The sequence below is a fragment of the Caretta caretta genome, chromosome 5 (genome assembly GCF_965140235.1).
Source record: "Caretta caretta isolate rCarCar2 chromosome 5, rCarCar1.hap1, whole genome shotgun sequence".
NCBI lineage: Eukaryota > Metazoa > Chordata > Testudines > Cheloniidae > Caretta > Caretta caretta.
The window spans coordinates 21,366,300-21,385,573 of record NC_134210.1 but is presented as its reverse complement, the minus strand read 5'-3'; the positions used below and the strand labels follow the sequence as shown (position 1 = coordinate 21,385,573).

At 46.6% G+C, this 19,274-nt stretch overlaps 1 protein-coding gene across 1 annotated transcript in view; it reads left to right on the top strand.

The window, feature by feature from the left end:
• Positions 1-19,274, top strand: part of ATP8B1 (ATPase phospholipid transporting 8B1) — a 101,199-nt gene that overhangs the window by 70,681 nt on the left and 11,244 nt on the right. The window contains exons 21-23 of the mRNA XM_075128396.1: positions 595-727; positions 2,756-3,047; positions 3,360-3,583. Coding sequence (XP_074984497.1) covers positions 595-727; positions 2,756-3,047; positions 3,360-3,583 — 649 coding nt within the window. The remainder of the gene's footprint in view (positions 1-594; positions 728-2,755; positions 3,048-3,359; positions 3,584-19,274) is intronic.

The window sequence follows — 19,274 nt, the reverse complement described above, 5'->3', positions numbered from 1 at the left end:
CAAGCATCCTAAGGGATACTGCTTTTCAGCCACCTGAAGTGGAGCACCCACAGGGACATATCTCTCTCTCTCTCTCAGAGGAGGTTATTCACCCTGTGCAGTAACTGACGTTCTTTGAGATGAGTGTCCCTGTGGGTGCTGCACTACCCGCCCTCCTCCCCTCTACTTCGTAATTCGTAACGCACTCCGTTGTAGAGAGGGAACTGAGGAGCCCGGGCTGGTCACGCGCTATTAAACACTGGCCGCTCGAGAGGCAGGCACAGCGCATGCGCAGCCCTTAGGGGTACTGCTGTAGAAATCTCTGATCGAAGGCGCTGGGACGCACCTTGACCTGAAGTGGAGCACACACAGGGACGCTCATCTCGAAGAACGTCTGTCACTGCACAGGGTGAGTAATCTCCTCTTACAGCATATGCTGTATGCCTTTCTTGCAGATGGCTCATCCAAGTACTGACCAGTTCACACTTAGCTTGGTTTGAAGTTTACCTTTAGGTTTCCCATAGATAGGCCCACTACAGTAGTAACTGTAAAAATTATAGGCAGTATTTGTATTTTTTAGATGACCTACATTAAAACTCTGCATTCATTTTCCAGTGCTCTTCTTCAAACAAGGTTGGAAAACCAGAATAACAAAGCTGGATCAGATATAAACTCCTCTCAAAGAACGAATGAGCCATTCTTTCAATCTGGTAGAAATCGTGCTTTAATAATCACTGGTTCCTGGCTGGTACGTATAAAGCAGACTTTTCCCTTACTTCAATTTGGGGAATTTTCTGGGATACATAACAGGTCAAAGGCTAATAGTGCTGTAAATTGGAATCTTATGTTCCTTATCGTTAACTACTCCTTCATTCACTTGATTGCTACCCTGAAGCACCAGATGAAAGATATTTAACCTCTCTGCCTCAGTTTCCTCCATCTATAAAATGCCAAACTATAGAACTAGTCTTTGAAAATGTAATAGATAAAGCAATAAAATATCTCTCATAATCTATCAACTTTAACCATCAAAGCAAAAAAGAATCTTCTGTAAAAAGAACAATCTAATGTTAGAATTATTCGTAATCAAGGGACTCTGAAAGTCTAGAGCTAAAGAAGAACCAGAAAGATGCAAAATTAGATCTTTCAAGCCCCAACGTGCTCTGAACAGACAGCAGGCATTACTTCATGATTGAAATACAGGAGGTCCCCGGTATATGTCTCCCCCTTATCTGTTGTTTCGCATATCTGTTACTCATCAATAGGGGAACTTGTTCCGATTCACATCGGGCCCGATCTGCATATCCGTCATTTGCAGTACTGTACTATAGGTTTCAAACAAGGTATATGCTGGAGCACCAGAGCGGGGCAAGCCCCTGTGTCTCGTCGCAGCTCCCCGTCTGGAGCAGGGCAAGCCCCTGCCCCCCAACCCCACTCCCCGGCAGGAACACCGGGAGGAGCGGAACAAGCCCCCATCCCTGCTCCCCGGCAGGAGCTCCGGGCAGAGTGGGGAAGCCCCTGACACCGATCCCTGGAAGGAGCGCCAGGCTCCCCTGTCGGGCAGAGTAGGGCAAGTCCCCGCTCCTGCTCTCCTGTTGGACATAGCAGGACAAGCCCCCATGCCCCGATCTCACTCCCTGGCAGGAGTCCCAGGCAGAGCAGGTCAAGCCCCGCGCATCAGGGTGGTGGTGGTGCGGAGAGTGTGGAGGTACAGGGGGCACACATTTTTATGGGGACCCCCCATTTTTCTGGGAGCCCCTGGCCAGAACATCTATCATTTGTTTCTCTCTCTCCCCCTCCCCCCAAGGGCACTGGAGGGGGGGAGAAGCTGCCAGATCGCTCCTACCCCTCCGCCCCCCATCATTACTTGTCCACCCTGGCACCCACCCAAGTGTCCCCTCCTGCCTACGCCACTGCTGACATACTTAGATTTGTCATTTCAGTATTCGTGGCCCTTTTCAAGAACACAACCCCGACGTATACTGGGGACCCACTGTAGAGGGTATGTTTGAGAGCAAAAGTGTGAACAAAGTGTCAGGAATAAAAGGAAGCTCATATGGTACCTTGTACTGTGGTCTAATGTTTTAAGAGTTCAGAAAACACTGAAGGACTTTCAGTAAAGAAGTGACCTGGTTGGCAATCCAAGTGTTGGTGAGAATCCTATTGGCAGAATTCTATATAAACCAGAGTGGGAGGAGATAGATGAGCAAATAACAAATCTAAAATTATTCGGTTTAGAAGTGACTATTAATCCATGTATAAATCTGTGTCTCAACTGGATAACATAAATGAAAACCCAAAGGTTATACCTGAAATGATGAGCTTCACTGTCTTGCTAATATTAGGCTTCAGAGGGAGCTCAGAATTTTTAGTAACTTCACCAGTACAAATCACTGCATTTGATGATGACAGCTTGGTGTTCCGGGTGATCACATTTTCTATCTCCCTCCCCACCCCCGCAAAAAAAAACCACCTTTATACCACAGAAACTAATATTATTCTTCAAAACGAATTAGCTGAAGATAGAAAAAGGATTTTTTCCATTAGTTTCTGCAAGCCGTATTACAATATAAGAAGTTCTACCAAAACCTACCACATTCACTGTCCCCTTTTTCTTCAGAGAAGTTTTATTCAGGTGGTATTACAAAAGTGCACATAATGTAGCTGAGAGTCAAGGTATTTCAGACTTTAAAAATGTTATGAGAGCAGTCCTTAGAACACTCTATCTTTAAATAGCGAAGAAAGGACAATAATTACTTTCTCTTTGATTATCCAGAATGAAATCCTTTTAGAAAAGAAGAAGAAGAAGAAGAAGAAACTTCTAAAACTGAAATTTCCCAGAACAGCGGAAGAGAGAGAAAAGCAAAGTCAGAGTAAAAGGAGAGCTGATGTTAACAAAGAACAGCAACAAAGAAACTTTGTAGACTTGGCATGCGAGTGCAGTGCTGTGATCTGCTGCCGCGTAACTCCCAAACAGAAGGCCATGGTGGTGGAGCTGGTGAAGAAATATAAGAAAGCTATAACTTTGGCTATTGGGGATGGTGCCAATGATGTAAACATGATCAAAAGTAAGTCATCTATAAAACTTCACTGGCTATTTGTTTTTTGTTTTTGCTTTTGAAGGTCTTGCATCACTTTATTAAAAAGTGCTATTTTCCCCAAGTTCAGGCAGTCTTTTTAATAATTGAAGTAGCTGTTTAGATACATAAAGAATAATTTGGGTCCGGAGAAATTTACAGTAGAGAATGGGAATTGTTAAATGATTCTATAAGCTGGAGCGTTACTGTGCATCTTTATTTGTTGAATAATATATCTTGTTTTAATAAAACCTTGCTTATTCAATGTGGTGCTCTTTCTTTTTGTTTTTTTATTTAATGTAGCTGCTCATATTGGTGTTGGAATTAGTGGACAAGAAGGCATGCAAGCAGTCATGTCGAGTGACTATTCTTTTGGACAATTCAGATACCTGCAAAGATTACTATTAGTTCATGGCCGATGGTCCTATATAAGAATGTGCAAGTTCCTACGATATTTCTTCTACAAAAACTTTGCATTTACGCTAGTACACTTCTGGTACTCGTTCTTCAATGGCTATTCTGCCCAGGTAAGAAAAGTGCTTTTCTAACATGAACTAGATAAACTTACTTTTTGCCAAAACAAAATAATGGAGACCAACTTATTTAGTGATGATGTAATTTAAGTGAACAGCATTAAAGGAAGCAGCCTTTGCAGGTTCATGTTAGAGCCTTTCGTATCACTGTGGTGGAATTCATACTTACTCTATTACTCATGCCTTGGAAAGATGTTAACCTCCAGCTATAGTGCTATTGGTATCCTAATCTTCGCTAATTTAACTTTTTTCTGTCTGATCAAAGTAGTTTATCATGTGTGCAGAAAAAAATAAGGATATAGTAAATAATAAGAATTCCATGTATACTTGGCTGTTACAACATAAAGCTGGAAATCAATAGCATGACTGAACCATGAACGTTGTTTCTCTCCCACCACGTCGTCTGGTAATCTCAGACTCTCAGTTTAGTTATTTGTGAAATACCCCATCCCCTCTACCCTCTTTAAAAGACCCGGAAGGGTCAACTAGCTGCAGCACAACTTGGGCTTTGCAAGTTTTATCTAATAAGATATTTTTATCCCAGACTTTAGAGAATTTTGGTTCTATTTTTCTAAACAATAAATAGCTTGGGAATGCATGTTAGTAGCCAGAACTGTTGAAAAAGCTATTACTGTGGAAAAAACGGTTACTCACCTTTGTTGTTCTGCGAGATGTGTTGCTCATATCCATTCCAATTAGGTGTGCGCGCACACCGTGTGCACAGCCATTAGAAAGATTTTCCCCTAGCAGCATCCGTCAGGTCAGCTGTGGAGTCCCCTAGAGTGGCATCTCCATGGTGCTCAACATATGACCCTGCTGACCCAGTGCTTCCTCAGTTCCTTCCTGCCGGTTACTCCAACAGAGGGGAAGGGGAGCAGGTTTGGAATAGATATGAGCAACACATCTCGAAGAACAACAGTTACAAAGGTGAGTATCCGTTTTTTCTCCTTCGAGTGCTTGCTCATATCGATTCCAATTAGGTGACTCCCAAGCTTTACCTAGGTGGTGGGGTCAGAGTTAAGGAATGTTGATTGTAGCACTGCTCTACCGAAAGCCATGCCGGATGATGGTGTAGTGCAAGGCAAAGGTATGCACCGAGGACCAAGTCACTGCCCTGCATACTGGACCAGGAATGCCACTGATGAGGCTTGGGCCCTAGTGGAGTGCGCAGTAAGAGCTAGGGTCGGCACCCTGGCCTGCTCATAGCAAGTGTGGATGAAGGATGTGATCCAGGAGGATATTCCTTGAGAGGAGACCGGGAGGCCTTTCATCCAGTCCACCACCGCAACGAATAGCTGGGTCGATTTCCTGAATGGCTTGGTGCGCTCTATGTAGGAAACTAGGGCTCTGTGGACATCGAGGGAAAGCAGCATGAGGTTTTGGGTAAAAGACAGGCAGGAAAATGTCCTGGCTGGTGTGAAAGGCCAACACCACCTTGGGGAGAAAGGCTGGGTGCAGTCTGCATTGAACCTTATCCCTGTGGAAGACCGTGTAAGGCGGTTCCGAGGTGAGGGCCTTCAGCTCGGAGACGCATCTTGCTGACGTAATGGCGACCAGGAAAGCTGTCTTCCAGGAAAGATACAGGAGGGAGCATGTGGCCAGCGGTTCGAAGAGGGGCCCCATGAGCCTTGAAAGGATCAGGTTAAGGTCCTATGTAGGGATAGGCTGCCAGATCTGAGGATAGAGACAGTCTTGAGAAAGCGACCAACCATTAGGTTGGCAAAGACAGAGTGGCCAGACGCGCCCGGGTGGAAGGCTGAGATGGCAGCAAGGTGAATCCTCATGGAGGACGCCGCCAGGCCTTGTTGTGTCAGGTGCAAGAGGTACTCCAAAATGAGGGGCACCAGAGCTTGGAGCGGGGGGTGTGCGGCTCTGGTCACACCAATATGAAAACCTTTTCCACTTTGCCAGGTACATGGCTTCCTGCTGCCCAGCAGGACCTTTCTTACTGGGTCCAAACACAGAAGCTCCGTGGGGTTCAGCCATGCAGCTTCCAAGCCGTGAGGTGGAGGGACCATAGGTCAGGATGACAGAGGCGACTGAGGTTCTGAGTTAGCTGGTCGGGGAGAAGAGGCAACATGACTGGATCATCCACCGGCAACTCTAGCAGCATGGTGTACCAGTGCTGGCAAGGCCACACTGGAGCTACCAAAATCACTCTCGCCCCGTCACTGTGGATCTTGACCAGGACTTTGTGCACAAGAGGGAACAGAGGAAAGGCATAGAGCAGGTGACCAGACCAAGGAAGCAGGAATGCATCCGTGAGGGAGCCTGGGCTGCAACCCTGGAAGGAACAGAACGCTGGCTTTTCCTGTTGCTGTGGGTGGCGAACAGGTCGACCTGGGGAAACCCCCACCTTTGGAAGATGGGGTGGACTACATCTAGTCAGAGAGACCACTTCTGTGAGTGGAAGGACCTGCTGAGGCGGTCTGCCAGCATGTTCTGGATCCTAGGAAGAAAGGATGTGACCAGGTGAACGGAGCGGGCTATGCAGAATTCCCACAGCCAAATGGCTTCCTGGCAGAAAGGGGACGAAAGGGCCCCCCCTTGCTTGTTGATGTAGAACATGGCCATGGTGTTGTCCGTGAAAACCACCACACAGCAACATTGCAGTTGTGCCTGAAAGGTTTGGCAAACAAGGCGTACCGCCATCAGCTCCCTGATGTTGATATGGAGGGAGAGCTTGGCCCGAGACCACAGGCCCTGAGTCTGAAGGTTCCCCAGATGTGCTCCCCACCCCGTAGCTGACGCATCCATGACAAGGGACAAGGAAGGATGGGGGCTGTGGAAGGGGACTACCCCTGCACACCACTCGGGGGTCGAACCACCAGTGGAGGGAGGTGAGGACCCGCTCCAAGACACTGATCACCCAATTCAGGCTGTTGCACCCTGGGCTGTAGACTGAGGTGAGCCACACTTGTAACGGCTGGAACCGGATCCTGGAGTGCCGGGTCACGTATGTACAGGAAGCCATGTGGCCGAGGAGACTCGGGCATCCCCTTGCTGTTGAAGTCGGGAATCACTGAAGGCCTTGAATGATGCCCGTGATAGCTTGGAAATGGGAGTTTGGTAGGAGGGTCTGTGCCTGAACGGAGTCCAGCACTGCCCTGATGAATTTGATCCTCTGGGTCAGTTCTAGGGTCGACTTCGCTACGTTGAGGAGGGGACCCAGCCGTTCAAATGTAAACCTGACGAGGGGAGGTTGGGCTGCACCTGCTCTCTGGTGCGGCCCCGAAGCAGCCAGCCGTGAAGGTAGGGATCCACTTCCACCCACCGTCAACAGAGGAAGGCAGCCACGACTGACATACACTTGGTGAACACTCAGGGGGCTGTGGAAAGGTCGAATGGGAGGGCCATAAACTGTTAATATTCGTGGTTGACCACAAAGCGCAGGAAACGCCTGTGTGCTGGATGAATCGTTATGTGGAAGTACGTATCCTTCATGTCGAGGGTGGCATACCAGTCTCCAGGATCCAGTGAAGGGATAATGGTGCCCAGGGAGACCATGCGGAACTTCAGCTTTACCATGAATGTGTTGAGCCCGCGCAGGTCCAGAATGGGCTGGAAGCCCCCTTTGGCCTTGGGGATTAGGAAATATCGGGAGTAGAACCCTTTGCCCCTTAGTTCCCCTGGAACCTCTTCTTCCATCCCCAAGGCGAGGAGCGCCTGAACCTCCTGAATAAGGAGATGCTTGTGAGAGGGGTCCCTGAAGAGGGACGGGGAAGGGTGGTCGGGGGAGTGGGTAGGAGCAGAACTGGAGTGAGTATCTCATCTCCACCATGCGAAGGACCCAGCGGTTCGAGCCCCAGCAGCCGCAAAAAGCACTCCTACCCCCCTCGGACGAGGCAGGACTTCTACATGCGGTGGGGGCAGAATGGCAGGAGAGAGCCTTCCAATCCCCCATTTGGGCAAGGCCAGGGCCTGACCAAACCCATCGTCAGGTTTGAAGCAGGCCTTTTGAAGTGACACCCGAGGACAGCATACCAGACTTACCCCTGGATCCTTCCCCACCCTTTTTATCAGCATTGCTACTGTCAAGGTTCCTCCCCCACTCTGAACTCTAGGGTACAGATGTGGGGACCTGCATGAAAAACCTCCTAAGCTTATCTTTACTAGCTTAGGTCAAAACTTCCCCAAGGTACAAAATATTCCACCCGTTGTCCTTGGACTGGCCGCTACCACCACCAAACTAATACTGGTTACTGGGGAAGAGCTGTTTGGACGCGTCCTTCCCCCCAAAATACTTCCCAAAACCTTGCACCCCACTTCCTGGACAAGGTTTGGTAAAAAGCCTCACCAATTTGCCTAGGTGACTACAGACCCAGACCCTTGGATCTTAAGAACAATGAACAATCCTCCCAACACTTGCACCCCCCCCTTTCCTGGGAAATGTTGGATAAAAAGCCTCACCAATTTGCCTAGGTGACTACAGACCCAGACCCTTGGATCTTAAAAACAATGAACAATCCTCCCAACACTTTCACCCCCCCCTTTCCTGGGAAATGTTGGATAAAAAGCCTCACCAATTTGCATAGGTGACCACAGACCCGAACCCTTGGATCTGAGAACAATGAAAAAGCATTCAGTTTTTTACAAGAAGACTTTTAATAAAAAATAGAAGTAAATAGAAATAAAGAAATCCCCCCTGTAAAATCAGGATGGTAGATATCTTACAGGGTAATTAGATTCAAAAACATAGAGAACCCCTCTAGGCAAAACCTTAAGTTACAAAAAAGATACACAGACAGAAATAGTTATTCTATTCAGCACAATTCTTTTCTCAGCCATTTAAAGAAATCATAATCTAACACATACCTAGCTAGATTACTTACTAAAAGTTCTAAGATTCCATTCCTGGTCTATCCCCGGCAAAGACCCAGCATACAGACAGACACAGACCCTTTGTTTCTCTCCCTCCTCCCAGCTTTTGAAAATATCTTGTCTCCTCATTGGTCATTTTGGTCAGGTGCCAGCGAGGTTACCTTTAGCTTCTTAACCCTTTGCAGGTGAGAGGAGCTTTCCCCTGGCCAGGAGGGATTTCAAAGGGGTTTACCCTTCCCTTTATATTTATGACAGCTACTTAGACATATATATGCCTGGGGACAGTGAGGTAAAATTTAAGTAATTTTCCATCCTGAGTTGTCACCTAAAATAAGTAAAATTTCTTTTGAATTTCGCATAAATCATACAGTCGAAAGCACAAATAGAAGACTATTATTTGCACTAATTTATGTTCTTCTTCCAGAAATGTCCCTGTGGGTGCTCCACTCTAGGTGTTGCTGTGTCCCTGCACCTTCGTGCAGAGATTTTTACAGCAGTACTCGCACTGGTCACGCACACGCAGAGCCTGCCCCCCAGCTCTGAATGTACATATGCGTGACCCGTCTCCTCAGTTCCTTCTCTACCATCCCCGGCCTGAGACGGAGCTCAGCAGATTCGTTACAGACTTTCTCTCCCTTTGTTACAATTACGTTTCTAGTTAGTTAGTTTGTTACCACTAGTTACTTAGTTACCATTTTCTATCTTTTTCTCTTTAAAAAAAAAACCAAAAAACAAAAAAAAAAACCCCAAACAAACAAAAAAAACCCTTTTTTCTTTGTTCCTGTCAGCGGCAGCTGCTTCCCACATGCCTGGTTCTCCAGGCTTTAAGCGCTGCTCTACCTGCAAGGATGCTATCCCTCTGTCAGATGGCTATGCAAAGTGCATAAAATTTTTGGGGGAGTCCCACATCCCCCAAAAATGTGCCCATTGCAGCAAACTTAAATCTAGGGCATGGAAGGACAGGGAGCTGAAACTAAAACTGCTCCTCCTTCAAAAATACTTAGGGTCAGCTTCAGATCCGGGCACTGACTCTGGCTCCGCTGCACGCCACAGCCCCCACCGCAAAGAGAGACAAGGAAACTTTTTTTTTTTTAAAGGGGGGGGGGCACCTTCTCTCACCCGCAAAGGGAACTTCGCGGGAGAAAACTTCCTCAGGCAGGTCTACAACCTCCCTTCCAGCGCTTCCCCAGCTCAGCACTTCTGACACGCCAGGCTCCTCCAGTGCCAGGTGAAACCTGCCTGCGGCTGCGGCAGGACTGTGAAGCTCCGGTGCCAAGGCTTCAGGCTTCCAGTTGCCTGCCTCTCATATGGCACTGTTCGGCACCACGACGGAAGCAGTGCCGACACATGCTGACATGCCTGACACCCCCGCAGGCTGTTGTTGCTTTCCCGGCACCGACACCCGCTGAGCTGGCCGGCAGTGAAACAATGCTTGGGACACCGGTGCAGAGGAACTTTTCTTCACAGCAGATTCCTCTTGCGCAGCCCTCACCTCACAGAGGAGCTCCAGCACTGCAATTTACAGAGTGAATTTACAGACCTGCTGGTATCACCTATCTTGCAGTCACCTCTACTCAATGCCTACATCTCTCCAAATGCTCAGTCAGGGTCCGGACAGCCTTCCTCCAATGATGAGGAAGCTGGACTGCAGGGGGAATTTTCACCATATCAAATCTCCCATCCTCAGACCCCAATCAATAGAGGTAATAGAAAAATTATCTCATCCTACTCTCAGGCTCCTGCCCCGTGGTGTGTAAATTCCTGGATAGCACCACTTATGCCCTTCCCCACCACAGTGGCAATATTGGGCCCCATGGGCATCTTATCCTTGAGACCACACTCGCTATGTCACCTCTACCAGCCACGACACCTGTCCAGCACTGCCAGCTGACGAACCTGCCGCTGACGAACCTTCCACTGACGTAAGACACCAGGCAGCACCATCACAACTGCAGGATCAGTCACAACCTGCCTCAAACCCAGTAGACCCAGTTGTTATGCCTGATGAAGCCTTACTCCCCCCCCCCCAACTTCTGATGATTTCTCAAAATTTAAAGACCTTTTGAAAAGAGTTGCCAGTCAGTTAAGAATTAACTTGGAGGAGGTTCCTGAACAGCAGCATGAGTTAACGGACATCCTGCAGCCCTCTTCTTCTTCTAGGATTGCCTTACCGATCAACACAGCCCTTTTGGAACCTGCTAAGGCCATCTGGCAGACCCCTGCTGCAAGCCTACCTACCTGTAAAGGAGCGGACCGCAAGTACTTCATCCCTTCCAAGCGCTCTGAATTCCTTTTCACTCATCCAGCACCAAACTCGCTGTGAGTAGATGCAGTCAACCAAAAGACAAAACACCTATTTCCCCACTCCACCCCATCCGACAAGGACAGTAAGCGATTAGATCTGCTTGGACGTAAAGTATATGCATCTTCCTTGTTACAATTTCGCATTGCTAATTATACTGCCGTTCTGGCAAAATATGACCACAAAAATTACAACAAATTCATGGACTTCATTGATGACATTCTGGAAGAAAAGAAACAACAATTCACAGCTCTAGTTTCCAAGGGATAAATCATCTCATGTACCGCTCTTCAAGCCGCCCTCGATGCAGCCAACACTGCAGCAAGATACACTGCTCCAGCAGTGGTCATGCGCCAAGGTTCCTGGCTATCCTCCTCTTCCTTTCCTCGAGAGGTCCAGAATACCATTGAAGATCTTCCCTTCTGCAACAAATCCTACCAGCATCCACACTACCCTGCATATACCCAGCAATTCCATAGATTACATGAGGAGCAACAACAACAATGCTAGAGACCCAGATACCAGCATCACCGTCCCAATTCCTCGGCGTCTCAACCCCTTCCGACTAATAAGCAGATTTGAAGCCTTGGTTGAGGGTTTAGAAAACAATGTTCCCACTTCAGCGCTCACACCACATGTCCCTATTTTTGGACACCGTCTGTGACCATTCTCCCATCAAAGGCAGAACGTTACCACCGACAAGTGGGTTATAGAGGTAGTCACAACTGGCTATTCGATACCTTTCTTATCCTTGCTTCCTACCCACTCCCCCACCCTCCCCGTGCCTCTTCAGGGACCCCTCTCATGAGCAACTGCTCATCCAAGAAGTACAACCTCTCTTTCTATTGGGAGCAGTGGAACTTGTGCCCAACGACACAGAGGGAAGGGGTTTTATTCTCATTATTTCTTAACAGAAAAGAAAACCGGGGGATGGCAACCGATCTTCGACCTCAGGCAGCTCAACAAATTTATCAAAAAGCAAAAGTTCAAAATGGTTACCCACACCACCATAATCCCAGCGCTGGAGCAGGGTGACTGGTTTTCAGCCCTCGACCTACAGGACGCCTATTTTCATGTGACTATACATCCGGCCCACAGACGTTTCCTTTGTTTTACAGCTCGACACATTTTCAGTACAGGGTGCTACCCTTCGGCCTATCCACCGCCCTCTGTGTTTTTTCCAAGATCCTAGCCACAGTCGCTGCCTACCTCAGGAAACAAGGAGTCATAATTTTTCCTTACCTTGACGATTGTCTCCTCAAAACTTCAATGTTCGACGAAGAGCTTCAATTCACACAGCTCACTGTCGATTGTTTTCCTATCCCTCGGCTTACAAATAAAAACAAATCCATATTATCTCCTACCCAGCACCTGGAGTTCATAGGAACATACCTCGATTCCCGGACAGGAATAGCATCTCTCCCACCCGATCACTTCAACACCATAAAATTATTGGCAACGAAACTCCACAACGGTCTTCAGGTCACTGCTCGATACTGTCTACAACTACTAGGTCACATGGCCTCGTGCACTTTCATAGTCCAAAACACACGACTATACATGAGGTGCTTCCAAGCTCAGTTGGTCATGGTTTACAGACCGAATATGCATGCTCTAAACAAGCCTCTATCCATATCTTTCAGAGTCAAAGACTCTCTCCTATGGTGGACAGTTCCCTCCAATCTCTGGTCTGGAGTCCCCTTTCTTCAGGATGCTCCATCCCTCATAATGACTAGTGATGCATCCCTCACAGGGTGGGGTGTACACATGTCCCACCACAGAGCCCAGGGGCTATGGTCTTCAACCGAATCCTCCCTGCACATAAACATCCTAGAACTTTGAGCCATATGCAATGCCTGCTATCATTTCCTCCCGTTAATCCGGAACCAACATGTACGGATAATGACAGACAACATCGTCTGCATGTTCTATGTAAACAGGCAGGGAGCGGCTTGCTCTCACTTGCTTTGCACAGAAGCCATGAAGCTCTGGAATTGGTGCCTTGCGAACAACATTCGGATATCAGCTGCCTATCTTCCCGGAGCTATGAATACCACAGCAAACAAATTAAGCAGACACTTTCCCTGGGATCACGAATGGGAGATAAATGAGACAATCATCCACAACATATTCCGCATATGGGGCTACCCAACCATAGACCTTTTCGCAACTGTGAAGAACACAAAATGTTCTGAATTTTGCTCCAGAGCAGGACTGGGAAACATTCCTAGGGAGATGCGTTCATGTTCCCATGGCACCAGGACTTGCTATATGCTTTTCCTCCGATACCAGTTCTCCACAGAGTTCTAACAAAGATACAGATAGATCGTACCACAGTAATTCTGATTGCCCCGTCATGGCCCAGACAACAGTGGTTTCCGTTCCTCACCAAAATATCAATTCGCCCACCAATCCCGTTGCCCCTAAATCCGAACCTCCTATCGCAGCGACACGGACGATTTCTTCACCCCAACCTGTTCATGCTTCACCTCAAAACTTGGTTCCTACATGGTTCTCCCAGAATGAATTAGCATGCTCTGAGCAGGTTCAACGAGTGCTCCTACACAGCAGAACACAATCTACTCGCATCACCTACCTCCATAAGGGGAAGCGATTCACACACTGATGTTCACCTAAATAACTTCTTCCAACTTCTGCACCTCTTCCGATCATACTTGACTACCTATTAGACCTCAAGCAATCGGGCCTATCTTTCAGCTCCATCAAAGTCCACTTAGCTGCTATTACAACTTTTCATGACAAGATCGACTATACCTCTATTTTTGATCATCCAGTCACCAAGTGTTTTCTCAAAGGACTCCAATCCCTATATCCGGACATTAAACCTCCTACTCCTTCGTGGGGCCTTCACTTAGTATTATCCTGCCTGACTCAACCTTTCGAGCCCCTAGCAACTTGCTCCCTCTTACACCTCTCTATGAAAACAGCATTCCTGGTGGCAGTCTCCTCCGCCAGACTGGCAGGAGAAATAGCAGCTCCCATGGTAGACCCACCGTATACACTATTTTTTAAGGACAAGGTTACCTTCCGATTACACCCCAAATTCCTTCCAAAGGTGCAGTCATCATTCCAAATCAATGAGCTGATACACCTACCAACTTTCTTTCCTAAACCACATGCAAACTCTTTTGAATCCACCATGCATACGTTAGACAAATGCAGGGCTTTATCCTTCTATTTGGATAGAACCAAGCCCTTTAGGAACTCTTCTAGACTCTTTGTCTCCATCATGGAGCATTCCAAAGGGTCACCTATTTCTATCCAGAGACTTTCAAACTGGATTTCTGAGTGTATCAGACTGTGCTATCAGACAAAGAAAGTGACGCCTCCAGCCGGCATCAGAATTCACTCCACTAGATCTGTGGCTACCTCCGTGGCCTTTCTATGCAAAGTTCCCCTGGCTGACATCTGTAAAGTGGCCACTTGGGCTTCTGAACACACATTTGTTAAACACTATACCCTTACTCAAGGACCTCTCTCTGATACACGATTAAGCAGAGTTGTATTATCTACTGCATTCCTACCAAAATCTGAAGACCCTACCTCCTTGAGATACACTGCTTTTCAGTCACCTAGAGTGGAACGCCCACAGGGACATCTCTCTCTCTCGAAGAGGAGGTTACTCACCCTGTGCAGTAACTGACATTCTTCGAGATGAGTGTCCCTGTGGGTGCTCCACTACCCACCCTCCTCCCCTCTACTTCGGAGCCTCCATTGTAGAGAAGGAACTGAGGAGACCAGTCATGCACGCGTACTATTAAGGTACACTCAGAGCGGGTGGGCAGGCTCTGCGCGTGCGTGGCTGGTGTGAGTACTGCTGTAAAAATCTCTGAGTGAAGGTGAAGGGATGCACCAACACCTGGAGTGGAGCACCCACGGGGACGCTCATCTCGAAGAAAGTCAGTTACTGCACAGGGTGAGTAACCTCCTCTTTAACTAATCTGTATATATTAAGACAAGGCCCCTACCCCAGAAAGCTTACAAAGGAAGACCACAAGCTGTTCTTCCCAAGTGGATCAACTTGTAGAATCAGGGATTTAGTCAGGCAAGTAGTTCCAGGAGGTCAGTACTGCTATTTGCATGAGTGAGGGTCTGCAGGATCTGGCCCTTAATAGGTATCGTACTGATGTAGGAGGAAAGGGAATACAACAGTCACTGAGTACAGCAGTCTTCTTATGAGCACATTTATTTTTCAATTATGTTAACCTTCCCAAACACTTTCTGCTAAGTATCTATATCCTGTCAAGCCATGGTAAACTCTCACAACAGTAAGCTCATGTGTGTGGGGGGGAACTTAGCAACAACACTCTCTCTCATTCTTATTTCTGTGTGCATATGTATATGCATTCTTTTTACTGTTGGAATCTTAGTTTAGGGAGCTCATTCACAGCTGCTGGTGATTCCCTTCAGGAAGTCAATCTTCTATGAAGTCATATTCATAGAAGCCACTTGCAAACTAGCAAAATGGAGACAGTGACTTCTGTGGGAAATAAGATGGAGAGGAAATGACTGTAAGCAAGAAAATTAACTTTATGTGGAGAAGAAATAGGGAGCAGTAGGAGAATTCCTCAAATTAAATATCTGTTTTTCTTGGAGTTATTGTCACCATGGGTGCGCTCCATGGTAAGACGTGCACGCACTCATGAACTCTTGATCAGAGATTTAGTCAGCAGTGCTGTGATAAATGAAGTGGGGTGAGTAGCTCCCTTTTATGGACACTCAGCCAGCCAGTTAGCTGTAAAAATCCCTTTTGGTGTCTGTTTTCTGCTTGCTTTACCTATAAAGGGTTAACAAGCCCACAGGTAAAAGAAAAGGAGTGGGCACCTGACCAAAAGAGCCAATGGGAGACTAGAACTTTTGTAAAAGAAATCATTGGACAGGGAATGTTTAAATAGATGTGATCAGGTTTATTTCTTTATTTTGGCTTGTGGATCTCCTCTGTGCTAAACCCCGGGTGCTTTTGTTTGCTTGTAACTTTTAAGCTGGACTCCAAGAAAGCTATTCTTGGTATTTAATTTTTGGAATTGCTCTTTTAAAATCTAGCAAAAGCCTCAGTTCCAGATGTATTTTGTTCCTTTTTGTTTCTAATAAAATTTACCTTTTTTAAGAACAGGATTGGATTTTTCGTGTCCTAAGAGGTTTGTGAATGTTTGATTAGCTGGTAGCAACAGCTAATTTCCTTTGTTTTCTTTCTCAGCTCTTTCCCAGAGGGGGGATTCAGCCTTGAAAAGTGCATACGAGTCTGTGCCTGTACTCTGTACATCCTCATGCCAATGCTATTGCTCCAGTTTCTTCTCAACCACCTTGGTTCGAGATGGGGCATTGTAGTGTCCACTGCTAGTTTTCAGCTGCCTCAGTATTTTATTTTATTCCTTTTTGTTGTTTTATTTTTATTTTACTTTACTTTAGCAGAGGTTTGTGCTTTTGGGAGGGTTCCCTCTATTCTTTCTTGGGGCAGCCAGGCCCTTCTGCCCTTAGCCATTGTTGTCTGTGGCTTCCCTCCTTGCGTTATGCTAAAGAACCCAGGTTTCAAACCCTTCCAGACCTACCACAAGTGTTCCCCTCCCCGCCCCCAGCAATGTGGATTACAGCTGCCCCTGACACTCTCGGAGCCAGCAAGGTCTGTACCAGGTTTTAAAGCAGATCTCACAAGCTGAGGGAAGACCGATGGGAGCGCTCCTTGAGGCCTGTGGGTCAGACAACAGAGTCACAATGTACTGTACAAATCATCCTGGGGGATCAAGATCCCAATCCTTATGTGCAGAATCACTGAGACTGTGGAAATGGTGCATTATCCCACTACATAGGTAACTCAATGATCTACCTGCTGGGTCTGTTAAATACAGTAGCAGACTCCCTGAGCAGGCACTTCCACCAGAACAATGAGTGGGAACTCAGCAACTTTGTCTTTCAAAGCATTTGCCAGGCTTGAGGCCTCCTGGAGGTGGATCTGTTTGCAACACCATTCATCATGAAGTGCTGATGATTCTGCTATGGCGCATGTGCGTAGGGCCACAACCCCATGGGGGCTGCTCTCCTAGTCCCTTTGCCTTGCACGCTCTTGTATGCCTATCCTCCAACACCATTGATCCTCAAGGCTCTAAGCAAACTGAAGCAAGACCTGATAGTACAATCCTGGCCAAGGCAAGTGTGGTTCCCAGATATGCTTTGCCCTGTCTCTGTGAACCCCTATTTGCCTTTCTTTCTCAATGGAACTCCTCACACAGGACTCCGGCACCATAACCCACCCAAGTCTCTCATCCCTGCACCTTAAGGCCTAACTCCTTGATGGTTCTTGGTAATAAAATTGGTCTCCTTTCCTGAAGTTCACTGTGAACTCCTGAAGAGCAGGAAACCAGCCACAAAGAAAACCTATCTGCAGAAGTGGAGGTGCTTCCAAGTCTGGAGTGCCCATCGATTTTTATATTTGCTTCTGAATCTCTCCTTATAGACATTCTTGATTACCTGTGGATTTAAAAACACATGGGTTGTCACTGATCTCCATTAGGCTTCACCTAGCTGCGAAAGGTTTATTTTGGCCTTTTCTAGCCCTCCCATAGCTAGGTTTTTTAAGGACTTTTTCCAATCTGTCTTCTCACATCAAGGACCAACCAACCCCCTCAGATCTTCATCTGGTTCTCAGTGCCTTAAAAACCCCACTGTTTGAATCCTTGTGTCGCTTTTCAGGCCTTTACCTGTCTTCAAAACTTTGTTCCTAGCCATAACCTCATCAAAAAGGGTGGGGAGGTAGGGTCATTCAGGGCACTATCTTTTATTGTGACAAGGTGACTTTACACTCTCATTCCTGTTTCCTGTCTAAGGTCTCTTCAGAATTCTGTGTCAATCAGGACATTCACTTACTACAATGGCTATTAGCCAAGATAATAAAGGAAGGCAACCCCATGCTCCAGGTGTCCCTAAACCACTGATTGCTAGAAGCTGGGATTGGATGACAGGGAATGGATCACTTGATAAATTGCCCTGTTCTGTTTGTTCTCTCTGAAGCAGCTGGCACCAGCCACTGTCAGAAGACAGGATACTGGGCTAGCTGAACCGTTGGTCTGATTGAATGTGGCCGTTCTTATGTTCTACTAGTATTTTACCCAGGTCTCATTCTTCAAAGGATACCCTGCAAGTAAGAAGGACCCTTGACTTATAACTTGGCAGAATAAGATCTCTCAGGGCTTCCCCCCGTCCTGCCTCCAGCGGCTCTTTACTTCCTTTGCCAAGGGAATAAAAGGCAGTCGATTTCTAATCAGAGACTATCAAAATGGTTTCTGGATGCATTCTAGCTTGTTATGAAGCTGCTGCTGGAGTGCATCTCTGACTTAGCGTGACTGCCCAATCCACTGGATAGCCCTTCTTAAGGACCTACTCCTTGTGGATATTTGCAGGGCAGCAACCTGGTCCTCCATTCATAGGTTCCCCAGGCATTTGCTATCCTACCTGCTTTCAGAGCAGATTCAGTCTTTGGTGACACTGTCCTCAGAACTGTGTTGGATCCACCTTCTCAGCACCTGCCTCCACACTGAGTTACTGCTTGTGAGTCTCCAACAATGGAGCACCTATATGGACAATAATTCAAAGGAGAGGTTACTTATCTGTTCAGTAACTTGAGTTCTTTGAGATGTTTTGTCTCTATGGGTGCTCTGCTGCAGAGTCTTCTGGGCTTCGTAGTTGAGAAGGAATTGGAGCAACAGCAGGACTGCTCTCTCTCTCTCTATGCCCTTGCACCAGAGCCCAAGGAAGTATAGTGTGCTGGCATGGACCTGTGGAAACTGCTGACTAAAATCTCCTATCAAGAGTGTACGGGTGTGTACATGTCATATGGTAGGGCTCCCATAGGGACAAAACATCTTGAAGAACTCAAGTTACTGTACAGGGTAAGTAACCTCTCCATTTTCATTCAGATGTTCTGAGGAATAGAAATAAACTCTGTAAAAAAAAAAAAACTAATAAAATTTTTTTGAGGTTTTTATCTGGAGCTGGTCAAAAATTTTCTCACTAACATTTTTCCACAGAAAATATTAGTGGGAATGTGTCTATGTTGACAAAAGGTGTTGTTTTTTAAAATCAAAACAAAGGGCAAAACGTTTTGACCCCATCCAAACACTTTGTTCTGATTTCCCCCGCCCCCCAATTTTATATTAAATGTAAGGCTGAACTTGAAACCAAATGTTTTGACTGGCCCCAAATGAAACTTGTTCAGAGACTTCTTTTCACAAGGAATTTCTAAACTTGTACTCTTTGTTCTGATTCAGAACAACAATAACAAAAATTTACAAATGTCAGAATTTCCTACAGAATTGAAACAGAGTTTCCACCAGCTTTAATTACATCTGTGAGGTATCAGTTCTTAATTTGATCACTGCTAGTATAGCACACTTACGGTCAAAAACTTCTGCAACTGTTGGAAGTTTCTACTTTGAGTTAAGTGGAAGTTGAATGTACATAGCTAGGGAACAAATTCTGTCCTTTTAATGGTCACCTGTATAGGATATCAGGGTTGGAAGGGACCTCAGGAGGTCATCTAGTCCAACC